We start from the raw sequence: 20,337 nt of genomic DNA on the forward strand, positions 1-20,337 counted from the left end.
GTTTAGACATGTTTGTATAAAGATACATGGTTGCATAAAGATGCATGTTTTATACATGTCTGCATAGATATGTGTTGCATAAACATGTTTCATAAACGCAGGCTTGCTTATTGCGTAAATGCATTTCCATGGGCATGTATTGCATGAATGCGTGTTTACAGGGATGCACGCTTTAATATTTTGCCTAAATGCATAGTTACATAAGCACATGCTTACATGCTTCCATAGATGCACATTGCTTTAAAAAAAAAAAGCTGGCATGTTTTCATTTGTACTGCATACTTATGTTTATTTACATTAAAATGTTTGTAAACCCTTTTAAAAAAATACCCCCCCCCCCCCAAAAAAAAAATCTACAAGACAAAGGCATAATGAGCTAGTATGCAAATCATACTAGCTCATTATGAATTACTTATTTGAAATCGAAGCCCTCGCAGAGGTTTGCAGGGTTTGCTCCTTGAACACTCCCAGTCCAGCATGACCTAATGGTCTTGAGTTCTGTATCTCAGCACTGTTGAACCCTGGAAGCAGGTTTCAGAGAACTTCGATACAGGACTTGGAAATATATATTTTTTATTCCTGGGGGAAGCCAGGAAGTGGCACCCACAGGAATATGAGTGGGACATTTTATTTTCTTTCTCCAATCAGTAGGGGAAAGGAGATTGGCCTTTAGTACCATTTAAGGGTTCGAGTTCATCCTTATCCATTTTTCCAGAGGCCATTGTTTCTTGCGTGATGTTGCGCCCTAATCTATCGCTATTGCCTAGAGTGGTTTCTAGGTTTCACTTGAATCAGGACAGTGTATTTTTTATTTTTCTTCTAATCCACAGTCGGCAGGAGAAAGTTTGCTACCTACTCTAGGTAGTTCAGACGCTCAGGGTCTACTTGAGTTGTTGGCATGGGAGTATCTTGGGCCATCAGGTGTCAGTGGTCCAGGTGTGCAAGACCGCTATTTGGTCTTTAATTTTATACAGCCACAGTGTTTTACCAGGTGGATGTCAAGAACATGGAGACTGCCTTTGGTCTCAGTGTACTACAAACAGTAATAGTGGCAGTTTCTGCAATGGTGTCTCCCTCCCCTTAGGGGCTTGGGGACGTCCCATATATTAATAAGACTGCTCTGTGTCCTGTTATGTACAATAAAGAAATTAGGATTTTTTTTCTATATATTCTATATGAGTACATCACAGGACACAAAGATCCCTCTCCTCTTGTCTGGGAAGTGTATTGCTTGCTACAAAACTGAGATACTTACTTCCTGTGCAGGAGGGGTTACATAGAGGAGGACTTTTTGTTTGCTTTACCAGTGTACATTCACCAGTAGGTGGCGTTCTAACCCATATAGTAATGATTGCTCTTTGTCCCTTGATGTACTCCAAGAAAAGTATTTTACAGGTAAGCTGTTGAAAAAATCATAATTTAATGCAGTTTCCCCCCCTTTTTATTTTTACCTAATCATCCTGACAGTAACACACAACCTGTCCTAGGGTGACAATGGGGGTTATTTATGAAAGGCAAGACCACTTTGCACTACAAGTGCGAAGTGCAGTCGCTGTAAACCTGAGGGCTAGCTCTGAAATGAGGGCAAGCTCTGCTGATTTTATTATCCAATCATGTGCAAACTAAAATGCTGTTTTTTATTTTCCTTGCATGTCCCCCTCGGAATATACAGCAACTGCACTGCCAAGTGCAATTTAAAGTGCACTTTGCACTTGTATTTTGCACTTGTAGTGCAAAGTGGATTTGCCTTTCGTAAATAACCCCCAATGTCTGCTCACTGTATCCTATCTATGGAGAAGCAGCATTGAAACCTTAGAACAAGATTACAGAAAACCTCCTTCTCTTCTCATTTCAATAGCATAGGGGAGAGGTGTTCTGTAGTCCTCCAGAGAGCTGTGAAAATGTAACTGGTGTGCAGCACAGCTAGTACAGGTAGTGTACAGGAAATTATCAACTGTCTGTATTTCTGGCAGGATCATCAGGTAATTTTTTTTGCACTCATTGAACAGATATAATAAAACACTTTTAATCATATATTTAACATACCAAAGGTACAGTCAGATAGTAATAACATGTACATGTACAATCTCTTCTTTAGATCTACCACCAAAGTGGCAAAGACCTGAAAAATTCAGAACCAGTAATCTTAAGTGATTTGTGTATCAAAATAACCAATTCCTTCCATTTACAAAGATAATTGAGCTTTGAATAAATCTTGGATTTAGGATGTTCAGCATATTGTCTGTTAATCCCGCTCTCCTCTTCTGCTCTTCCAGCTGTTTATTTATAATCATTTTGGCCAGACTGACCTTTCCACCACAATCGGTGAGTCGCCATCTCCTTTTTTGGTCCTACAATGTCCTCTTCTCTGTTCCTTGGTACATTGTATCATTGGTCATATCTTCTCTTTGTTCCTTGTTACCAGCGCCAGCATAAAACCTCTTTGGCAGCCACCATAGGGTGCTAGGATAGAGGGTCAAGGTTTGTTCTAGGTTAGTGTTGGGGTCAGGGTCAGTATATTTTGGGTATGATTTAAAAAAAAAAAAAAAAAAAAAAAGCATTTTTTAAAATTAGTATCAGTGCCAGTTAATGTCAGTATCGGTGTGTTTCAGGTAGGATAAAAACAAAAGCAAAAAGCGCACTAGTTACATAGTTTCTCTGTATGTCTACTTTGTTATGTCATTGGTCATATCTCCTTTCTGTTCCTTGTTGCATTATATGATTGGTCATATCTCCTCTTTTGTTACTTTGTTACTATGTATCATTGGTCGCAGTTCTCCTCTGTTCCTTGTTACATTGTATCATTTGTTCTCATCTTTTCTCTGTTCCTTTTTACTTCATATGCTGGGTCGTATCTCCTCTATGTTCTTTGTTACATTGTTTCACTGGTTTTAGCTCTTCCTTGTTCTGTCATTGGTCATATCTCCTATATGTTGCTTGTTACATTGGTTGTATCTCCTCTCTGCAGCCATGTTGATTATCTGCGGGATGTTGGTGAACGGGCCATATTCTCTCATCACAACCGCCGTATCTGCTGATCTGGTAAGACGTCCCACTGATTCACTAACCAGTTGTCTAAAGAGGGTTTATAATGGAGACATTTGTACGGTTGTCCCCAATCTTTTGAGTTTGCGTTTTGTTAATAACAGCATGCCAATGCCATGGTTCCCCATCCTTTTTACTGAAACTCCTGCTATTGCTCTTGGTGTTAAATGTTGGCAGCAATAACACAATCCACTTCTCAAGATTTCCTCTTTTGCTCCTGGTGTTAAATGTGTCTGCAGGAAGAGCAGTCATTTATTTCCTAGTGCTGATTGCAGAAAAAGTGTACACAGGAGGGAAGTTCCCACAAAAACAAAAAAGCAAAACAAAAACATTATCCGCAGCAATATTTTTTGCTAGATGTGAATAGGGACTTGATTTAAAGCACAACTTCTTTGGAATGCTGGGGAATCTCCGACACCAATAGAGGCCCCCAGGATCCCTCTGCCTTTTATTTCACCCTCATTGGCACTTCCACACATCAATTTACTGAGAAGCCTCACCCACTACAAGCCTAATTTCAATCTGGTATGTGAAATTAAGAAAAGATACACTTAAGCATCTACACCAGTTAATCCAATATCTTTTTCAGAGCCTTTGGATGAATACCCAAACTGTGTTTTTTATATACTGTACTTGGCTGGTGTTATTCTTTAAAATGTGTATATATTGTTTATATCAGCAAGCTCAAAAATGTCAGGAAGAGAGTGAAGGTAGAAGAGCCAAGGAGTTGAGGGCAGGGAGAGGAGGGGAAAAGGGCAATATCAAATCGTGGTCAGATGAGCATAAAAGACCACAGGAGGCCTACGTATAACAGCGTTTCCGTTTGGGATCTGATGCCCCTGCGAACAGAATATGGTAAGGGTATGTTCATAAATGGGAATCTGCTAAACATTGAAAAAAAAAAAAAAATAACAAAGCCCCCTAGGGCAGTTTCAAACAGCACAGGTGTCTGGCGGCTGGAGCCACCTATCCCCTATTTTATTATATTTCAAGGGGCAACCTCTATGAAGATAAAACATTTTGTGTGTAGAGTTGACCTGTCAACCAGGCTTGAAAAGTAGGGGAACAGCCTGCATCCAGTGACATGCTACAAGCTTACAGCCATTGAAAAGCGTTTCATGTAGGAAAGCATTAAAGTTCTTTTCTGCGTCCGTTACTGGAAGAAGGCCAAGGAAACATGATGTTGGGGGTCTTATTGAAGTGGAGAACCCATCTGGTCATGCAGAAACATAATGATTTGCGTCAAATAGGCCTGTATTGCGGGGCAGGTCCACAACAGATGGAAAAGGGTGCCTGTAGCATCAGGGACATAATGGGCTATGGTCTGGGCAATATCTAAAGACCTGGAGTGTAGTAAGGTACACTTTATCAGATAGTTTGTTGCCTTCTAGTACCTCATCCAGAGTCCCAGCATCCGGCTCCCACTGAGATTTAGCTGTATTAGCCATGTGGGTAGCTGTGGGGGTGCACAAAGCATTGTATAGGGTGGAAAGCAACTTGGTGGGTTCCGTACCTGTGACAATATCTATCAAAAGTAGGGACTGGTGGCTAGGAACTGTGTCTGGGAACTGGGCCTGCAGAGCACCGTGAAGCTGTAGATATCTGAATGTGGTTTAAATGCCATTGTCACTTTATCATTATTGCCACATGTATTGTACTATTTTATGTAAATCTTTTTAATGGAAATACTGTTTCTTGTTTAGGAGAAGAATTTATGAAAATGTAATGCTAAGTATAACAATAAATGTTGAGCAGTTTTGCGTGTTCATAATCTGATTAAAGCAGAACTCCAGGTGTTAAAGTAGTAATTTTCTTCAGTCCCCTCTTCGTCTCCTAGACAATATACACTCAACTTAAATTTCTAGCAAAATATTATTATTATTATTATTATTATTTTTTTATTATTATTTTTTTTTTTTTTTAGGAATGTAATGTAATGGTGAAGGGACCACTGTAGCACTGTACCATTCTTCTCCTTTCTGTGGCATAGCTGTGGCCATGTTATGGAGCTGCTGTGACACCGGGACTACATGGATTTGAAGTCTGTGTGGTTACAGCTGCTACGGGCTTAGCCACTGTGTAGTTTGGATCCATATTAAAGACTGCTGGCTGTGGTGCCTGCATGTCACCCCTGTAGTACTGACAACTACAGGAGGCCTTAAAAGGACAGCTGGACCCAACAGAAAGTGCTGAGCCGCAATATCATGCAGCCAGAAAATCCCACAAAACTATTGGCGAAGGAGAGTACACAAAGTTCTGCAAAGATGCTGAACATGGAGCTGAAATGCAAAGAATAGAGGCCAGGATTCTGTCTAAAGCAAAAATTAATTCAACTCAAAAATGAAATTCTGCTTTAAAGGCTTTATTTACCTCTTTTATATTGCAGGGAACACATGAGTCTCTACATGGAAATGCTAAGGCCCTGTCCACGGTCACCGCTATCATTGATGGTTCTGGATCTATAGGTTAGTGGGATGGTCACATTCATCTTTATAGGAAGACTAAAGACTAAAGCTTCTTGTGCAGGCTTAACAGAAATGTAAAAGGGAGATTTTTACAATGCTGGACTCTTTGGGCAGTTAGGAAAGGGCACACTACGGGCAGTGCCTCTTCACCTATTGTTTGGGCAACCCCCCCCGTGTTGTGCTTCCCTTGTAGTGCTGCTGGCTTCCCTCCACTCCTGTTCTCTCCTCTGGCTGCTGCGGGGGATGTTTCAGAATTGATAGTTGAGGAAGGGGCTAGTAAATATGTAATTTACTGACCCCTAACTTTTCTAAATGAACACACTCACTCACTTTGTACATTTAGAATTAAAGCATATTAAACTGTTTACTATGCTTTGTTTTGTGAATGAACAGGAAGCCACTCAGCACAGAGCACTATCCCGTTCATTCACTGTCCTGTGCAGCTGAGGCTGCAGAGAAAGGTGTTTTGAGCTTTGGGGGCACACCGTAATGCAATAGGTGGCGCACATTTGTGGCCTGCCAACAAGCTGCTTCTACGTAGAGCCTCTTGAATTTTTTTCATCTGACCTGTCCCTCCCCATCACCTTGAGCAATGGAGGAGAACATTCTATGAAAGGTAGGATGAATTAAGAGTTGAGGAGGTTAACGAGTCTGTGTTGTGGTTGCATAGGAGGGTTCTAAGGGATTTGGATACAAGGGATAATGCAGAGGACATGTTAATTGTAAGGTTAGGGGATGTGGACACTGGAGCAATGAGTATGTGACTGAACGTTTAGGAGCTAGTGTAGATCTCATACATTGGGGCTCAGATGTGCCCTCCCCCTTTGCATTTAGGGATATTTTGAGACTTTATACAGAAGAAATTGGAATTCCCTTTAGGCTGGGTCCACACTAGTCCGGGGTGTGAATTCATGTTCTGGTTTCTCTGCGAAGAGAAAAGGCAGCTGTTCATTGGTTGTAGCTGCGGATCAGCTGACCTGGGAGGGGGGGGGTGGTTTAGTGAGGAGGGGGAGAGAATTTGTGTTCATAACTGAATGCATCTGCGAATCAAATGCGTTCCCAGAGAAGAAGATTATGTGCCTGCGATTCGCACCACAATGCCTAGAAAACGCACACATTTTTTGGACAATGCAACGCACATATGTGAACCAGATTCATGCAAATGAATAGATTTTAAAATGTTCTGTGAATTATTATATTGGTGAAAAGAGCCTCTAAAAATAGCAGCACTTTACCGCCAATGCCCCGGTGTGAAAGTTCCCTAATTGTTTCCCTGTTCAGTATATATGAGTTTGATTATTTTTGCTTGTCATTCAGGTGCTGCTCTGGGACCCACGTTGGCCTCTGTACTTTCTTCCAAAGGTTGGAACTATGTCTTCTACATGCTGATTGCTGCCGATCTCCTGGCTTGTTTGGTGAGAATTGTTGCTTTCTTCGGGTATAGCTGTCAATGTAGGTGGGATCAGCATTTCACTGCATGTTCCCAAAATTCTACCCCCGCCTTATATTCAACAAACTAGGCCCTACCCAATATATACCACAAATAAGCCATCTCCCACTTAACAGATCCTTTTTTTAGTGTACACAAACCATATAATAACCATGGTAAAATGTAAATGTTATATGGCTTGTATACAATAAAAAAATATATGTTAAGTGGTAGATGGTGTCTGTGGTACATATTTGAGTACATTAGAGGGAAGAAGGAGCACCTACTCCTAATCACTTAAAAAATAGCTAAAGCCGTGTGGCTGCCCCTTTAAGTGTAAAATAACACTTGAAAATGCAATAATTGTGAAAAGTAAAGTGGTAAATATATGGTAAACATCCGCAATAAGCATAAATAACCAAATATGTATAATATAAATCAATCAAATGATCAAAATTAAAGTCCATATAGCATCCATAAATGAAAATAAAGTTATAACATCCCAACGCTGTGCTAAATAGTGATGAATTGTGCATCTTCTATTCCAATATTTACGCAACCACGTGGGGTAAAAATGCAAACTCACCACACCTAAATGGCCAGTAATGGCCTACCAAGCGTATATGTGAATCCACCAGGGCAGGGAAAAAATTCAACTACTTCCAATGACGACCTCAGCTATGTTTCTCCTTTATGGACAAGGAGAAAGGGTCTCATATTGCATGAAAGTTATTCAACATCACATATATTACATTTAAAATTGATGCACTCACATGTTAATGTGCCATAGAGGCACCAATATAAACAGCCTTTACCACAGAAGGGGGGTGCACTGCCGCTCCTAGCCATGGAGCCGGTGTGTTCCAAGGACCAGAAATCTAACACTGGAAGTAATGTCACCGGAACCATATGTGAAGGCAGTAGTCTCCCCTCAACGTGTTTTCACAATCCAGCGTCCTTTAGGAAGCTCCCGAGCTTACTGAGGATGCTGGATTCCAAAATGTGTTGTGTCAAACCCATCGAGAGAGAAGCATAGCTGAGGTCTCAGTGTCTTTGGAAGTCTCTGATCTTTTCCATTGCTTGGTGGATTCACATATATGCTTGCTAGACCATTACTGGCCATTTAGATATGGTGGATTTTTAAGGCCACATGGTGGTGCATGCATTGGAATAGGAGAAAATACACAATTCATCACTTTTCAGCACATATTTGGGTAAAATCTGGTTTGTTGAATCTATATAAAAATGAGGGTAGGATTTTGGAAATATCTTGTATGATACTAGAGATTCCAAACCATCTTCAGAAACTGTTGTAATGATTGATTTTCTTAGCGATCTAGAGTCAATCTGCATATTATATCTACCAATGAATTATATGTACATTCCCTGCCCTCAGTCCCGACAGTAAAGAAGATCTAATGCAAAGAGACTACAAAATTTGTAATCGAAGCCTACAGTATGTCTGGGCAAAAGAAAAAAACAACATAGTCAATTCTTCTCTCTAATAGGCCACATTTCCCCGTGGTATGTCAAATTACAAATGATGCAAGTAAAGAAGATTACCTGTAGATCTGCCACAAATCCAGTCAGCTCCTAACCTCCTGTACTGAGCTGACAACTCTGCCTTTGCCGCATTGAAATGTCAATCAGTTTTGTCATTATTACTTGGCAACAAATAGTGTTAATAAATGTTAACAAATACCAACTTCTTGTATCCTCAAGTTTCTGGCCCGTCTGGTGTACAAAGAGGTTAAACAGCTCTGCCAATGTTTCAGCAAAGCCAGGGGGTAAGATGACATTTTTTATTTGCATTTTATGCTTTCCAGTCATGTCCTTTCTAACTTCCAGCAGAAATGTTTATATCCTTCGGCCTGGGATTTAACAAAAAGCTGCTGTGCATAGAGCACAGGACAAGCACAGGAGTCCATCCAAGGATAATGGAAAGAAAAATAATTGGTCTAGAACAACTGTTCATGTGTAGTCCATTTAAAATGTATACAAAGCTACAAACCTAGTAGAGACCTATAGGTTTGCTTTCCTAGATGTTGGTCCAATCATAGGTTAGGTTAGGTGGGATCAGCTGATATCTAATGTCTCCAGTAGTGCTAACTCTCATCTGGCTCCATTCCCATTTACTCTGGTGTCCTTGTTTTTGTAGCTTAATCCATAGCATACGACCAATTTTATATCCAGCAGGAAGAGTGAGTGTATAGTATTTAAAATGGAGCTCCACCCAAAAGGAAAAGCTCCGCTTATCTGCCTCCACCGAGCCCCCCAGTGCCACATTTGCCATCTTTTAGGGGTGGGAAACGGGTATCTGGTTTTGACAGGTACCAGCTTCCACTTCCGGGTGATCTCGGCGAAGCGAGACCACCCAGAAGTTTGGGCTCTTCCGTCCCCAGCCACTGGTACATTTACAAAGGGAAGCGTGCGCAGTAGGGAACTGGCTGTAAAGCCTCAAAGCTTCACTGCCGGTTTCCCTCACAGGCATTGGCAGCGCCCAAGAGCCGATGGAAAAATCGGCTGGGGTGCCAATGTCACTGGATTCCAGGACAGGCAAGTGTCCTAATATTAAAAGTTAGCAGCTATAGTATTTGTAGCTGCTGACTTTTATTTTTTTATTAAATTGGCCTGGACCTCCTCTTTAAAATCAAAAATTGTTAGCTGGTTTAACGCTCTAACATCAACCAGACACTGAGTCTTTTAGGAAGGGTGACCCTTTAAGGTTCTTTGTTTTTTATGTCTGTATTGTGATATTGGGTACAAGGTAGTATGGAGGCCCATATACAGTTCTGAGAAACAAATATTGTATTTGGTCAGTTCGGGAGGATGCATAAATTGCAAATGGCTACACATATCCTGTGTAACTTACAGTATGTGCGTGTATACCTTTGCTAATAATTTTAGGTGTTATCAATGTTTGGTCGTAAGTCCTATTCATTTTAAAACATTTTGTGTTCTGGAAGCTGAACTTCAGGCAGACTTGTGCAGCTAAGTACCCACATTTGAATTGTCAACCTCTTGCAGTTTCTGTACAATAGAACTCAGAAAGAGGCAAGGAGAGGCAGCACAAGGAGCCAATCTGGCGTACTGCAATACACAAAACATGCTGATAGGAGGAGCGAGCAGAATGACAGAATGTCCAGTCACACAGGCTGGGGAGGCACAAGACTGTAAGCGATCAGGTCTCTAGTCCACTAGATGGATACAAATACAAATCATCAACTGTCTATATATGCACATATATTAGGGTTGAGCCAACTAATAGGCATTTGCAAGAGTACTCATACTCATGCAAATGCTATGATACCTGAAACCAATACCTTTTGCAGTGCATTTTTGAGGTCATACAAAAAGAATGGGCTTAAATTGCACTGGAAAGAATGGGCTTAAATTACACTGGAAAGAATTGCATGTGATTTTGAACAGGAACACACTGCTCATGATGAACCCAGGCTTGTCAGTCTTCAGCCTTGGTTCACACAGGAGCAGTGCGGGAAAGCGCATGCGACTCAGGCAGGAATCCCACCGCATTCCTGTTAAAATCGCATGCGATTCTTTGCAGTGCAAATTGAGCCCATTCATTTTGTTTGGGCTGAAATCGCATTGCAAAGGGATCTGTACTTAGTATCAGCAAGTACTTGACCGAAAGTATTTATACTCCGTGCTCACCGGTAATAAACTACTATTGGTGCAAATACACCAAATCTGTGTATTTAGCTGTTTGCCTGGAGTTCAGCTTTAAATCTGAATTATCCTTTTATTGGTCATAATCCTAAAATATTATCAAACAAGTTGTTACTGTGTTTTTATAGTGATAGTCTGACATTAAAGAACAATATTCCGGATCATATGAGTAGTTAAATGTACATCGTAAGTATGAGCTGTGTCCAGGGCCCTTTGTGCTGCAATCCGCAATGTTGTTGCAATTTCCTGCCGAGTCTGAACTCAGATGCAAAACTTTCTCCCCTCCACATGAATGTCACATCATTACACCATACTGCAGTTCTAAAGTTTAAAGTTTAAAATGCAAAGCTAAAAAATGTGTTCAAAGTAATAATCACCATTCTTTTGTGAACAAAAACACAAGTTTTAACCCTTTAACAACCTTATACATGTAACACAACTATGACTAACCACCCTGGGAAAACAAATGATGCCCCTATTGTAGCCAGGTTCTATTCTATCCATGTGAACTATTCCCTCCTGTATGCTGTAGATAGCTCCAGAGAACGTACCTCTGTGTTCTTTTATTCTACCAGGAGGAGGCAGCAGAGTTGAGCTAAAGAAGCTGAATACATAATAATGTAGTTTCTGCAGTAATTCGTTTTAATACAGTGACGCTGGGGTTCGCTGGAGTGTCTGCCAATCTAGCAGTCACCAAATATCTCTCAAATATATATAAATTTCTGTTCACCTTCCTAGGACAACTAAAGCCAAATTACCTGGTTTCTGTACATATTTCCTCCAGTCCTTCCATTTATATTATAAGTAAGCCTCATTGTCTTGGACATGGTTAGAATAGGGGCATGAATATATTAACTGATCTAATTCAGTTTAACAACTAACCGATTTAACAAAACCTAAGTATTGCATCTGTTAAGACTCATATCGCCTATAATAATCTTTGAATTTCACTCTTAATTAGCTACTAATGATTCCGAGGCCATCAGGGGTGGGGATTTTTCAGATTTGGGTTTTAGGTTTTGATAATTAGGTTGCATAATCATATAACGACAACCACACACAGCTGCACATTATTAAAAGCATGAATAATTTCTTGCATTTAGGTTAGATTCGATCATACTTTTGGTTAACAAAATTTTTAGTAGTGTGTGTGTTTTTTTTTTTTTATAGGTTTTTAAAAAAAATGTTTTTCATTAGAGCGTCATGCAAGCCGTGCTGCTCAGTCCTTTTTACTTGTATCAGCGCACACACCTTTTTCATGCTGACTGTTGTGGTGGAGGAAAAAGGGTTCAATGGGGGTTGGGGTCTGTGTTACTACTTCTAGTTGTAGTCCGCAATGGGTCAGATCAGGTCACCATGAAGACAGTGGTGTTCTACCACCCAGAAGTGCCTGGGGTCAAAATTAGAGATTTCAATGTCAGCTAAATGGCTTACAGGTGCTCCAAGCCTAACAATTTTTAGTTTTTTTTTAAAAAGCAGCCACGGCTTGAGTAGAAAAGCATGTCCCCTGCCAACATGCTGCAGAGACTAACTCTTGTTCCCTGTGTGGAAGCAGTTCTCCAATCATAAAAGCTTATCCTCCCTACTGACTTGAAGACCTCTGATTTATCAGGGGTGTGGGGCCACTGCAGAGGCCACTTCTTCCACCCAAAGAGCAAGGCTCTTTCTTTACAGGATGCTGACAGGAGAGAGGCTTTTCTACCCATATTGGGACTGCTTTCTAAAGAGAACCAACTGTAGGACTTTTTTCACCTTTTTTTTATTTTCATTCAAATTGAATGCATTTAGCTGATTTTAGACAAAAATTTAAAATGTTGGCTTTACACAGTTTATACCCAATATTGAATCAGTTCCTTAATGCATGCAAAAAAAATGTCACAAATTTTTCCAATCAATGACCAGTGTTTAAAGATTCTGTGCTTACGACTTGGTGATGGGTATTCATTATTTTCAGTCAATGATTTGTGTTTTTTTATTTATATTTATTTATGTTTCTAAATCAATGTAAAGCTTTGCATGAGATCATAATTTTTATATAATATATATATATATATATATATATATATTATATTTAATTTGAAGTTCGAACTTTTTGCTTTCATTGAAAATCTTATTATCTGTTTATAGGTATCGAGATATGTGATGAATCCTCTGTGGCTGTTCGACGTTTTCATTCGTTTTATGGCTGGCCGGTCCAGCTAGTTGCTGCTATTAAATATTATTGAATGTGGGAAGTTTTTAATTGATTTTTCTTTAAAGGATTTTGACCTGTCTCTGCTAAAGATCAGAAGAGGAGAAAGGGTTAAATAATCCAAAGACCTGTCATATCATTCCTATCTCTGTGTAAAATGGGATTTGGTTTCTATTATGCTGCATTTGTTCCTGTTAAAATTCCGAACTTTTTATGTTGTCTGATGTTTATAGGGACTTATTCATAGCTTGTATATAGACCAAGGATCATTTGCAGGATAAAAAAAATCGACTGTATAATTGTCAAGGTGGTGATATTTAATGGGATGTACATAAAAAATAAAAAAAATCTCCTCCATACTTTCTGCGTGCAAACTGTTACTGTCTGAAGAAGCAGAAGTGGATACTCGGGCTGGTACAATATTTGTGTTAGACTAAACCAGGCTATACATTATACAATTATTTTTCTTTTCTTTGTTCAACAAGCAGGTCGAACAAAAAAAATCAACTGACAGATACCCACATCAACACGATGTTGATGCAAGGATCTTTCCTGCTGTATATTTGTATTCTGGCAGAGGGGATTTCCCAGCCTCTTTGTTTACATGGCTGCAAGATTTCTAGCAAATGAATGGGGCAAGGTGACATAACAATAAATGACCGATAGGAAGCTGTCATATATAGCAGCAGTAAAAATAATACTACTATATAATGTTTTAGTTCCCACAAAATGGGCTAAACATTAATTGTTTGAACAAATGCCGAACAGACAGTTCAGTCTGAATGCGTTTGGACCAAACATTGAGTTTATCCTTAGTGGCCTCTGATCATCTCTTGCAACTTGTCCTGGCTTATAACCTCTCACAACCTGCCATTCTCTCATAACTTGCTGTGGTCTCTTTAAGAGGCAATACTAAAATCTATAGCTCTGTATAAAATACATATATACAGTTGAAAAAGTATTCATACCCTTGACATTTTAGACATTTTGTCATGTTACAATCAAAAACATAAATGGATTTTATTGGGATTTTATGTCATAGACCAACACAAAGTGGCACATACTTGTGAAGTGGTAGGAAAATGATAAATGCTCCCTGAGTCAGTACTTTGTAGAACCACCTTTCACAGCAATTATAGCTGCAAGTATTTTTGGGGATGTCTACCAGCTTTGCACATTTAGAGAGTGAAATTTTTGCCAATTCTTTGCTAAATAGCTCACATTCTGTCAGATTGGATGGAGAGCGTCTGAACAGCAATTTTGCTTTGATCTAAACCATTCCACTGTAGTTCTGGCTGAATGTTTAGGGTCATTGTCTTGCTGGAAGATTTAGATATTTGGCTCCATCCACCTTCCCATCAACTCTGACCAGCTTCAATGTCCCTGCTGAAGAAAAGCATCCCAACAACAAGATGCTACCACCACCATGTTTCACGGAGGGGAGTGTGTGTTCAGGGTGATGTGCAGTGTTTTCTGCTTTTAGGCAAAAACATTCCATTTTACATGACAAAATGTGGAAAATGTCAAGGAGTATGAATATTTTTTCAAGGCACTGTAAAGGTGGTAACAAAAATAATAATTTAAAATCCATGTTTCAGAAGTCATAATTCATGTATAAAAATATTCAAAAAAATAATAATCAAGCGGGAGTAAAAAGAAAATGCATGATAAGACCTATAAACACAACTGTCCACTGCATTCTAAATGCCTATAAGAAAAAAATACAACTTAAATGTATGTGTGCAAACAATGCATATGTGAAAAAAATGCATCTAAAGTGAAAAAATGCTGAGGAAAAATGTACCCTTCCCAACAGGACCATCATGTTGACCATGTCTAAAATACATGATGCTAAACCCCACAAGAAATATATATCTGGGTGAAAATGGATACTGGGAGAGAAAGGATAGGTCAAATAATAGTATTGATCTCCAACTCCTCATTTAGACCACTAAGTGGCATTGATTCCAATGTAAACGTCCAAAAGGTTTCTCTCTGGCAAAGCCGAGAGCACATTTCAGCCTCAGGTAACTGCATGGAGATGAACTCAATTCTAAAAAAAAATCCCATGTAGATGTGCCTTTGCCATGGCACAGTAAGGGAAGAAAGTATTTAATCCTCTGTTGATTTTGTACATTTGCCCACTGACAAAGGATCAGTCTATAATTTTAATGGTAGGTTTATTTTAACAGTGAGAGACAGAATAACTAACAAAAAAAATCCAGGAAAACGCATTTCAAAAAAGTTATTTACTTTTGCTCATTAAAATGGAAATCAGTTTATAAGTATGTGACCCTTCACAAAACATGACTTGGTGCTTGGTGGCAAAACCCTTGTTGGCAATCACAAAGGTCAGACGTTTCTTGTAGTTGGCCACCAGGTTTGCACACATCTCAGGAGGGATTTTGCCCACTCCACGCTGCAGATCCTTTGTAAGACATTAAGGTTTTGAGGCTGGTATTTGGTAACTCGAACCTTCACCTCTCTCCACATATCTATGGGATTAAGGTCTGGAGACTGGCTAGACCACTCCAGGACTTTAATGTGCTTCTTCTTAAGCCACTCCTTGTTGCTTTGGCCATGTCTTTTGGATCATTGTCATGCTGGAATATCCATCCCCGACCCATTTTCAATGCCCTGGCTGAGGGAGGGAGGTTCCCACCCAAGATTTGACGGTACATGGCCCCATCGTCCCTTTGATGCAGTGAAGTTGTCCTGTACTCTTAGCAGAAAAACACCCCCAAAGCATATTGTTTCCACCTCCATGTTTGATGGTGGATGGTGTTTTTGAGGTCATAGGCAGCATTCCTCCATCTCAAAACACGGCAAGTTGAGTTGATGCCAAAGAGCTTGATTTTGTCTCTGACCACAACACTTTCACCCAGTTCTCAAATACTTATTTCACTCATTAAAATGCAAATCAATTTATACCTTTTTTGAAATGTGTTTTTCTGGATTTTCTTTTGTTGCTATTCTGTCTTTCACTGTTAATAAACCTACCATTAAAATTATAGACTGATCATTTCTTTGTCAGTGGCAAAGGTACAAACGCAGCAGGGGATTAAATACTTTTTTCCTTCACTGTAAGTACTAAAATGTTGTGGGAGACAATGTTTAACGCAACCAAGCTCAATGACTTTACAGTGTTTATTGAACCACATGTGCATTGTGTGAATGGGCTGGTCTATATAAAGTAGGCCACAAGAGCACTTCGAACCACACACCACAAATTGTGTGCTGCAGGTAATAAATTGGTTTATATTGTTTACCTTACCATTCCCGAGAGTACAAGTTTTTTTGCCATGTCTGATGATCTGACAAACTTTGCACTTCCTCTTCTTACATTGAAGAGAGCCACAAATGTCTAAAAAGGAAGGCATATCACATCTTAGGCAGAATAGTCTTGATTTTACTAGGCGCTATGCGTCTTTACATTTGAAGCTTGTCTAAATGGTGTATTTAGTTTCTCTAGAAGAAAGTTACTTAGTGTTTAAGTCTAAATTTCAAATCCATGCCAGCCCCTCTATTAGAGCCTGGCATACCGCACTATGCAAGTCATTTCTAAAAACGAGCATTGTAAATACCTATTTAGAGCTATCTTCAGGCTGGTCACATGACTCGTGGCCGTTTTACAGCTCCAATACATGGCTTCTGCAGGAGGGGCCAAGATCTCCCTCTGACATCAGTCAGGGAGATCATGTGGCCTCCCACAGAATCCCTGTCTCTGGCCTATAAACCGGCTGTGAATCGTGACCGGCCTGAAGATGGCTCAAAATATATATTTACAATGCTCATTTTTAGAAATGACTTACATAGTGTTGTTTTTTTTTTTTTTTTTTTTTTAATAGCAGCAGGCAGGGTGGAGACAGACACAGAGAGGGGGCGGACAGGCAAAGAGGAGGGGGTGAGGGGGAGAGAGAGGATAGCAGAGCGGACAGCTGCTTTGGTGGTTAACAAACCCTTTCATGTTGAATCCTTTAATAATATAGTCCAGTGTTTTTAACCACTTAAGCCCCGGACCAATATGCAGCTAAAGGACCAGGCCCCTTTTTGCGATTCACAACTGCATCGCTTTAACTGACAATTGCACGGTCATGCAACGTGGTTCCCAAACAAAATTGGTGTCCTTTTTTTCCCACAAATAGAGCTTTCTTCGTTTTTTATTTTTTGCGCTATAAACAAAAATAGAGTGACAATTTTGAAAAATATGCAATATTTTTTACTTTTCGCTATAATAAATATCCCCCAAAAAAATGTATAAAAAAATTTTTTTTTCCTCAGTTTAGGCCGATACTTATTCTTCTACATATTTTTGTTAAAAAAAAATCGTAATAAGCGTTTGGTTTGGGCAAAAGTTATAGCATCTACAGTGTATGTGTTTGTGTGTTTGTTTTTTAGTGTAGGGGTCGTGGCTTGGCGTGTGACGTCACTGATCGTCTTTCCCTATGACTGGGAACAGACAATCAGTGACAGGCTCACTAGGAAGCACGAGGAGAGGTTTGTTTACACTTACCTCTTCCCCGTTCTTCAGCTCTGTGACCTGATCGTGGGACACTGACGGCAATCAGGTCTGCGGGTCCCGCGGCCCCGGTCACAGTGCTCAGGACTGGGTCGCGAGTGCGACCCACGGCTGGGCACTTAAAGGGCAACGTACCTGTACGTGCCATTCTGCCGACGTATATCGGCGTGAGGCGGTCCTTAAGTGGTTAATTGCTCAATGCTGATTAATGTATCAGTGATATATTTTCTAGATACATTCCTACAGTTATTCCCCTTCTCTTCTTCTCTTTAAAATTTGCACAAAGCATCCTGAATGTACTCTTTAGTATACCCTTTCTCCCAAAATTTTCTGCACAATATTTGGCCCTGTTCTAAATCATCAGATGTCTTCATGCAAATTCTTCTTAATCTATTCAATTGGCTATAAGGTATATTATTTTTCCAGCTTGCTAGGTGACAACAATTATGGTGAAGGTATGAAATACCTGCAGTGTCCTTGAAATGTATTTCAGAAAAAATAGTCTTTTCCTCGTCCCATGATAAAACCAGATTCAGAAAAAAAATACTCTTTCGTTCTACAAAATGTGTAAACTTGCTATTATATTGATTACAGTTACAGTAATTTACCGGTACAATGCCTTGAAGAAGTATTCATACCCCTTGACATTTTCCACATTTTGTCATGTTACAAACAAAACCGTAAATTTATTTTATTGGGATTTTATGTGATAGACCAACACAAAGTGGCACATAATTGTGAAGTGGAAGGAAAATGATAAATGGTTTTCCAAATAAATATCAAAAAAATTGCTTTCAGAAGTCACCTAATTTGTAAATAGAGTCCACCTGTGTATAATTTAATCCCAGTATAAATACTGACTTCTGTGAAGCCCTCAGAGATTTGTTAGAGGACCTTAGTGAACAAGCAGCATCACGAATGCCAAGGAACACACCAGACATGTCAGAGATAAAGTTGTGGAGAAGTTTAAAGCAGGGTTGGGTTATAAAAAATATATATCACAAGCTTTGAACATCTCACGGAGCACTGTTTAATCCATCATCTGAAAATGGAAAGAGTATGGCACAATCGCAAAACTACCAAGACCAACTGACAGGCCAGGCAAGGAGAGCATTAATCAAAGAAGCAGCCAAGAGGCCCTTGGTAACTGGAGGAGCTGCAGAGATCCACAGTTCAGGTGGAAGAATCTGTCCACAGGACAACTATTAGTTGTGCACTCCACAACACTGGCCTATATGGAAGAGGGGCAAGAAGAAAGCCATAAGAAGTCCCATTCACAGGAAGCCATGTGGGGGACACCGCAAACATGTGGAAGAATGTGCTCTAGTCAGATGACACCAAAATAAAACTTTTTGGCTTAAAAGCAGAACGCTATGTGCGGCAGGAAACTAACACGGCACATCAACCTAAACACACCATCCCCACTGTGAAACATGGTGGTGGCAGCATCATGTTGTGGGGATGCTTTTCTTCAGCAGGGACAGGGAAGCTGGTCAGAGTTGATGGCAAGATGGATGGTGACAAATACAGGGCAATCTTAGAAGAAAACCTGTTAGAGACTGCAAAAGACTTGAGGGTGGAGGTTCACCCCCCAGCGGGACAAAAACCCTAAACATACAGCCAGAGCTATAATGGAATGGTTTAGATCAAAGCATATTTGTGTGTTAGAATGGTCCAGTCAAAGTCCAGATCTAAATCCAATTGAGAATCTGTGGCAAGGCTTGAAAATTGCTGTTCACAGACGCTCTCCGTGCAGTCTGACAGAGCTTGAGTTATTTTGCAGAAGAAGAATGGGCAAAAATATCACTCTAGATGTGCAAAGCTGGTAGAGATATACCCAAAAAGACTTGTAGCTGTAATTGCAGCTCACAGTGGTTCTACAAAGTATTGACTCAGGCAGGCTGAATACAAATGCACACCACTTTTCAGATATTTATTTGTAAAAAAAAATTTAAAAACCTTTTATCATGTTTCTACCACTTCACAATTAAGTGCCACATTGTGTTGTTCTATCACATAAAATCCCAATAAAATATATTTATGTTTTTGGTTGTAACATGAGAAAATGTGGAAAATTTAAATTGGTGTGAATGCTTTTTCACAGTACTGTAAATATCTTCTTGGGGACTGTCCTAAATAATGTAATCTATGTACTGTCCATAGTACATAATAGGTCTACCAAAGGCATTATCTTTCCAAATAGCTCCCATTGCCCCCCTCACCCCCCTGCTGTGCCAGAATTTTGGAGATCATACGAATCAAGAAACTGAAATGATTATGCTCTTATGCAAATTTTGTACATGCACTAATAAACTGAAACTGGTGTGGGTGCATATAGTAGGTAGCGAAAAGAAAATGATCGAGGGCCTCCAATCCCACCTCCATGACAAATTTACATGTATAATGAACACACATCCAATGATAGCCAAAGATACCCTGGTTACTACCTATATTTTTGAAGATGTTCCAATATGTGAGAGTAAAACCCTAATATAGGCAGGGCGGTAAGTCACCACAGGCTGGACAAAATGGCCCGCATATTGGGAAGTCTGTCTAGTAAGACCATCCATCCCTGCTATGATTGATCTACCAGGTGGACCATTTGTAATGTGATAGAAATCTGGTGTTTTATAGATTTCTTTCGCAAGGAACATTTTCTCTGTTTCGTTACTAGTCCCATTGGCATATGCTACCCTTATCATTTTATGAAGCTCAGATCTAAAATTAGCTAAAGGATCTCCAAGGAGCTTCTGATATGTATCTGAATATCTGATTTGGATAGTAGTCTAAATGCCTCTCTCAAATAATATTCTCTATTTTGAATCACAACTCCCCCCCCCCTTTATCTGCTGATTTAATTATAATATATATATATATATATATATATATATATATATATATATATTTTTTTTTTTTTTTAAGATTCCTTTAATGCTTCTTTTTGAAGACTTGTGAGGTTACTATAGTCCACAGTCTGGGGATTCTAACATAATTTTGTAAA

The 20,337-nt window shown here is 39.6% G+C and overlaps 1 protein-coding gene across 2 annotated transcripts in view; it reads left to right on the top strand.

Annotated features, from left to right (window-relative positions):
- Nucleotides 1-13,176, top strand: part of SLC37A2 (solute carrier family 37 member 2) — an 84,083-nt gene extending 70,907 nt beyond the window's left edge. The window contains exons 13-19 of one of the 2 annotated variants that reach the window (XM_077457786.1): nt 2,277-2,325; nt 2,969-3,042; nt 5,432-5,510; nt 6,828-6,925; nt 8,662-8,726; nt 10,755-10,812; nt 12,754-13,176. In XM_077457786.1, coding sequence (XP_077313912.1) covers nt 2,277-2,325; nt 2,969-3,042; nt 5,432-5,510; nt 6,828-6,925; nt 8,662-8,726; nt 10,755-10,803 — 414 coding nt within the window. In that variant the 3' untranslated portion in view covers nt 10,804-10,812; nt 12,754-13,176. The remainder of the gene's footprint in view (nt 1-2,276; nt 2,326-2,968; nt 3,043-5,431; nt 5,511-6,827; nt 6,926-8,661; nt 8,727-10,754; nt 10,813-12,753) is intronic. The other variant, XM_077457787.1, reaches the window with a different exon arrangement.
- Nucleotides 13,177-20,337: the final 7,161 nt, after the last annotated feature.

Source organism: Lithobates pipiens, unplaced genomic scaffold (genome assembly GCF_037356315.1).
Source record: "Lithobates pipiens isolate NorthernLeopardFrog02 unplaced genomic scaffold, aLitPip1_a1.2 Scaffold_27, whole genome shotgun sequence".
NCBI classification, from domain to species: Eukaryota; Metazoa; Chordata; class Amphibia; order Anura; family Ranidae; genus Lithobates; species Lithobates pipiens.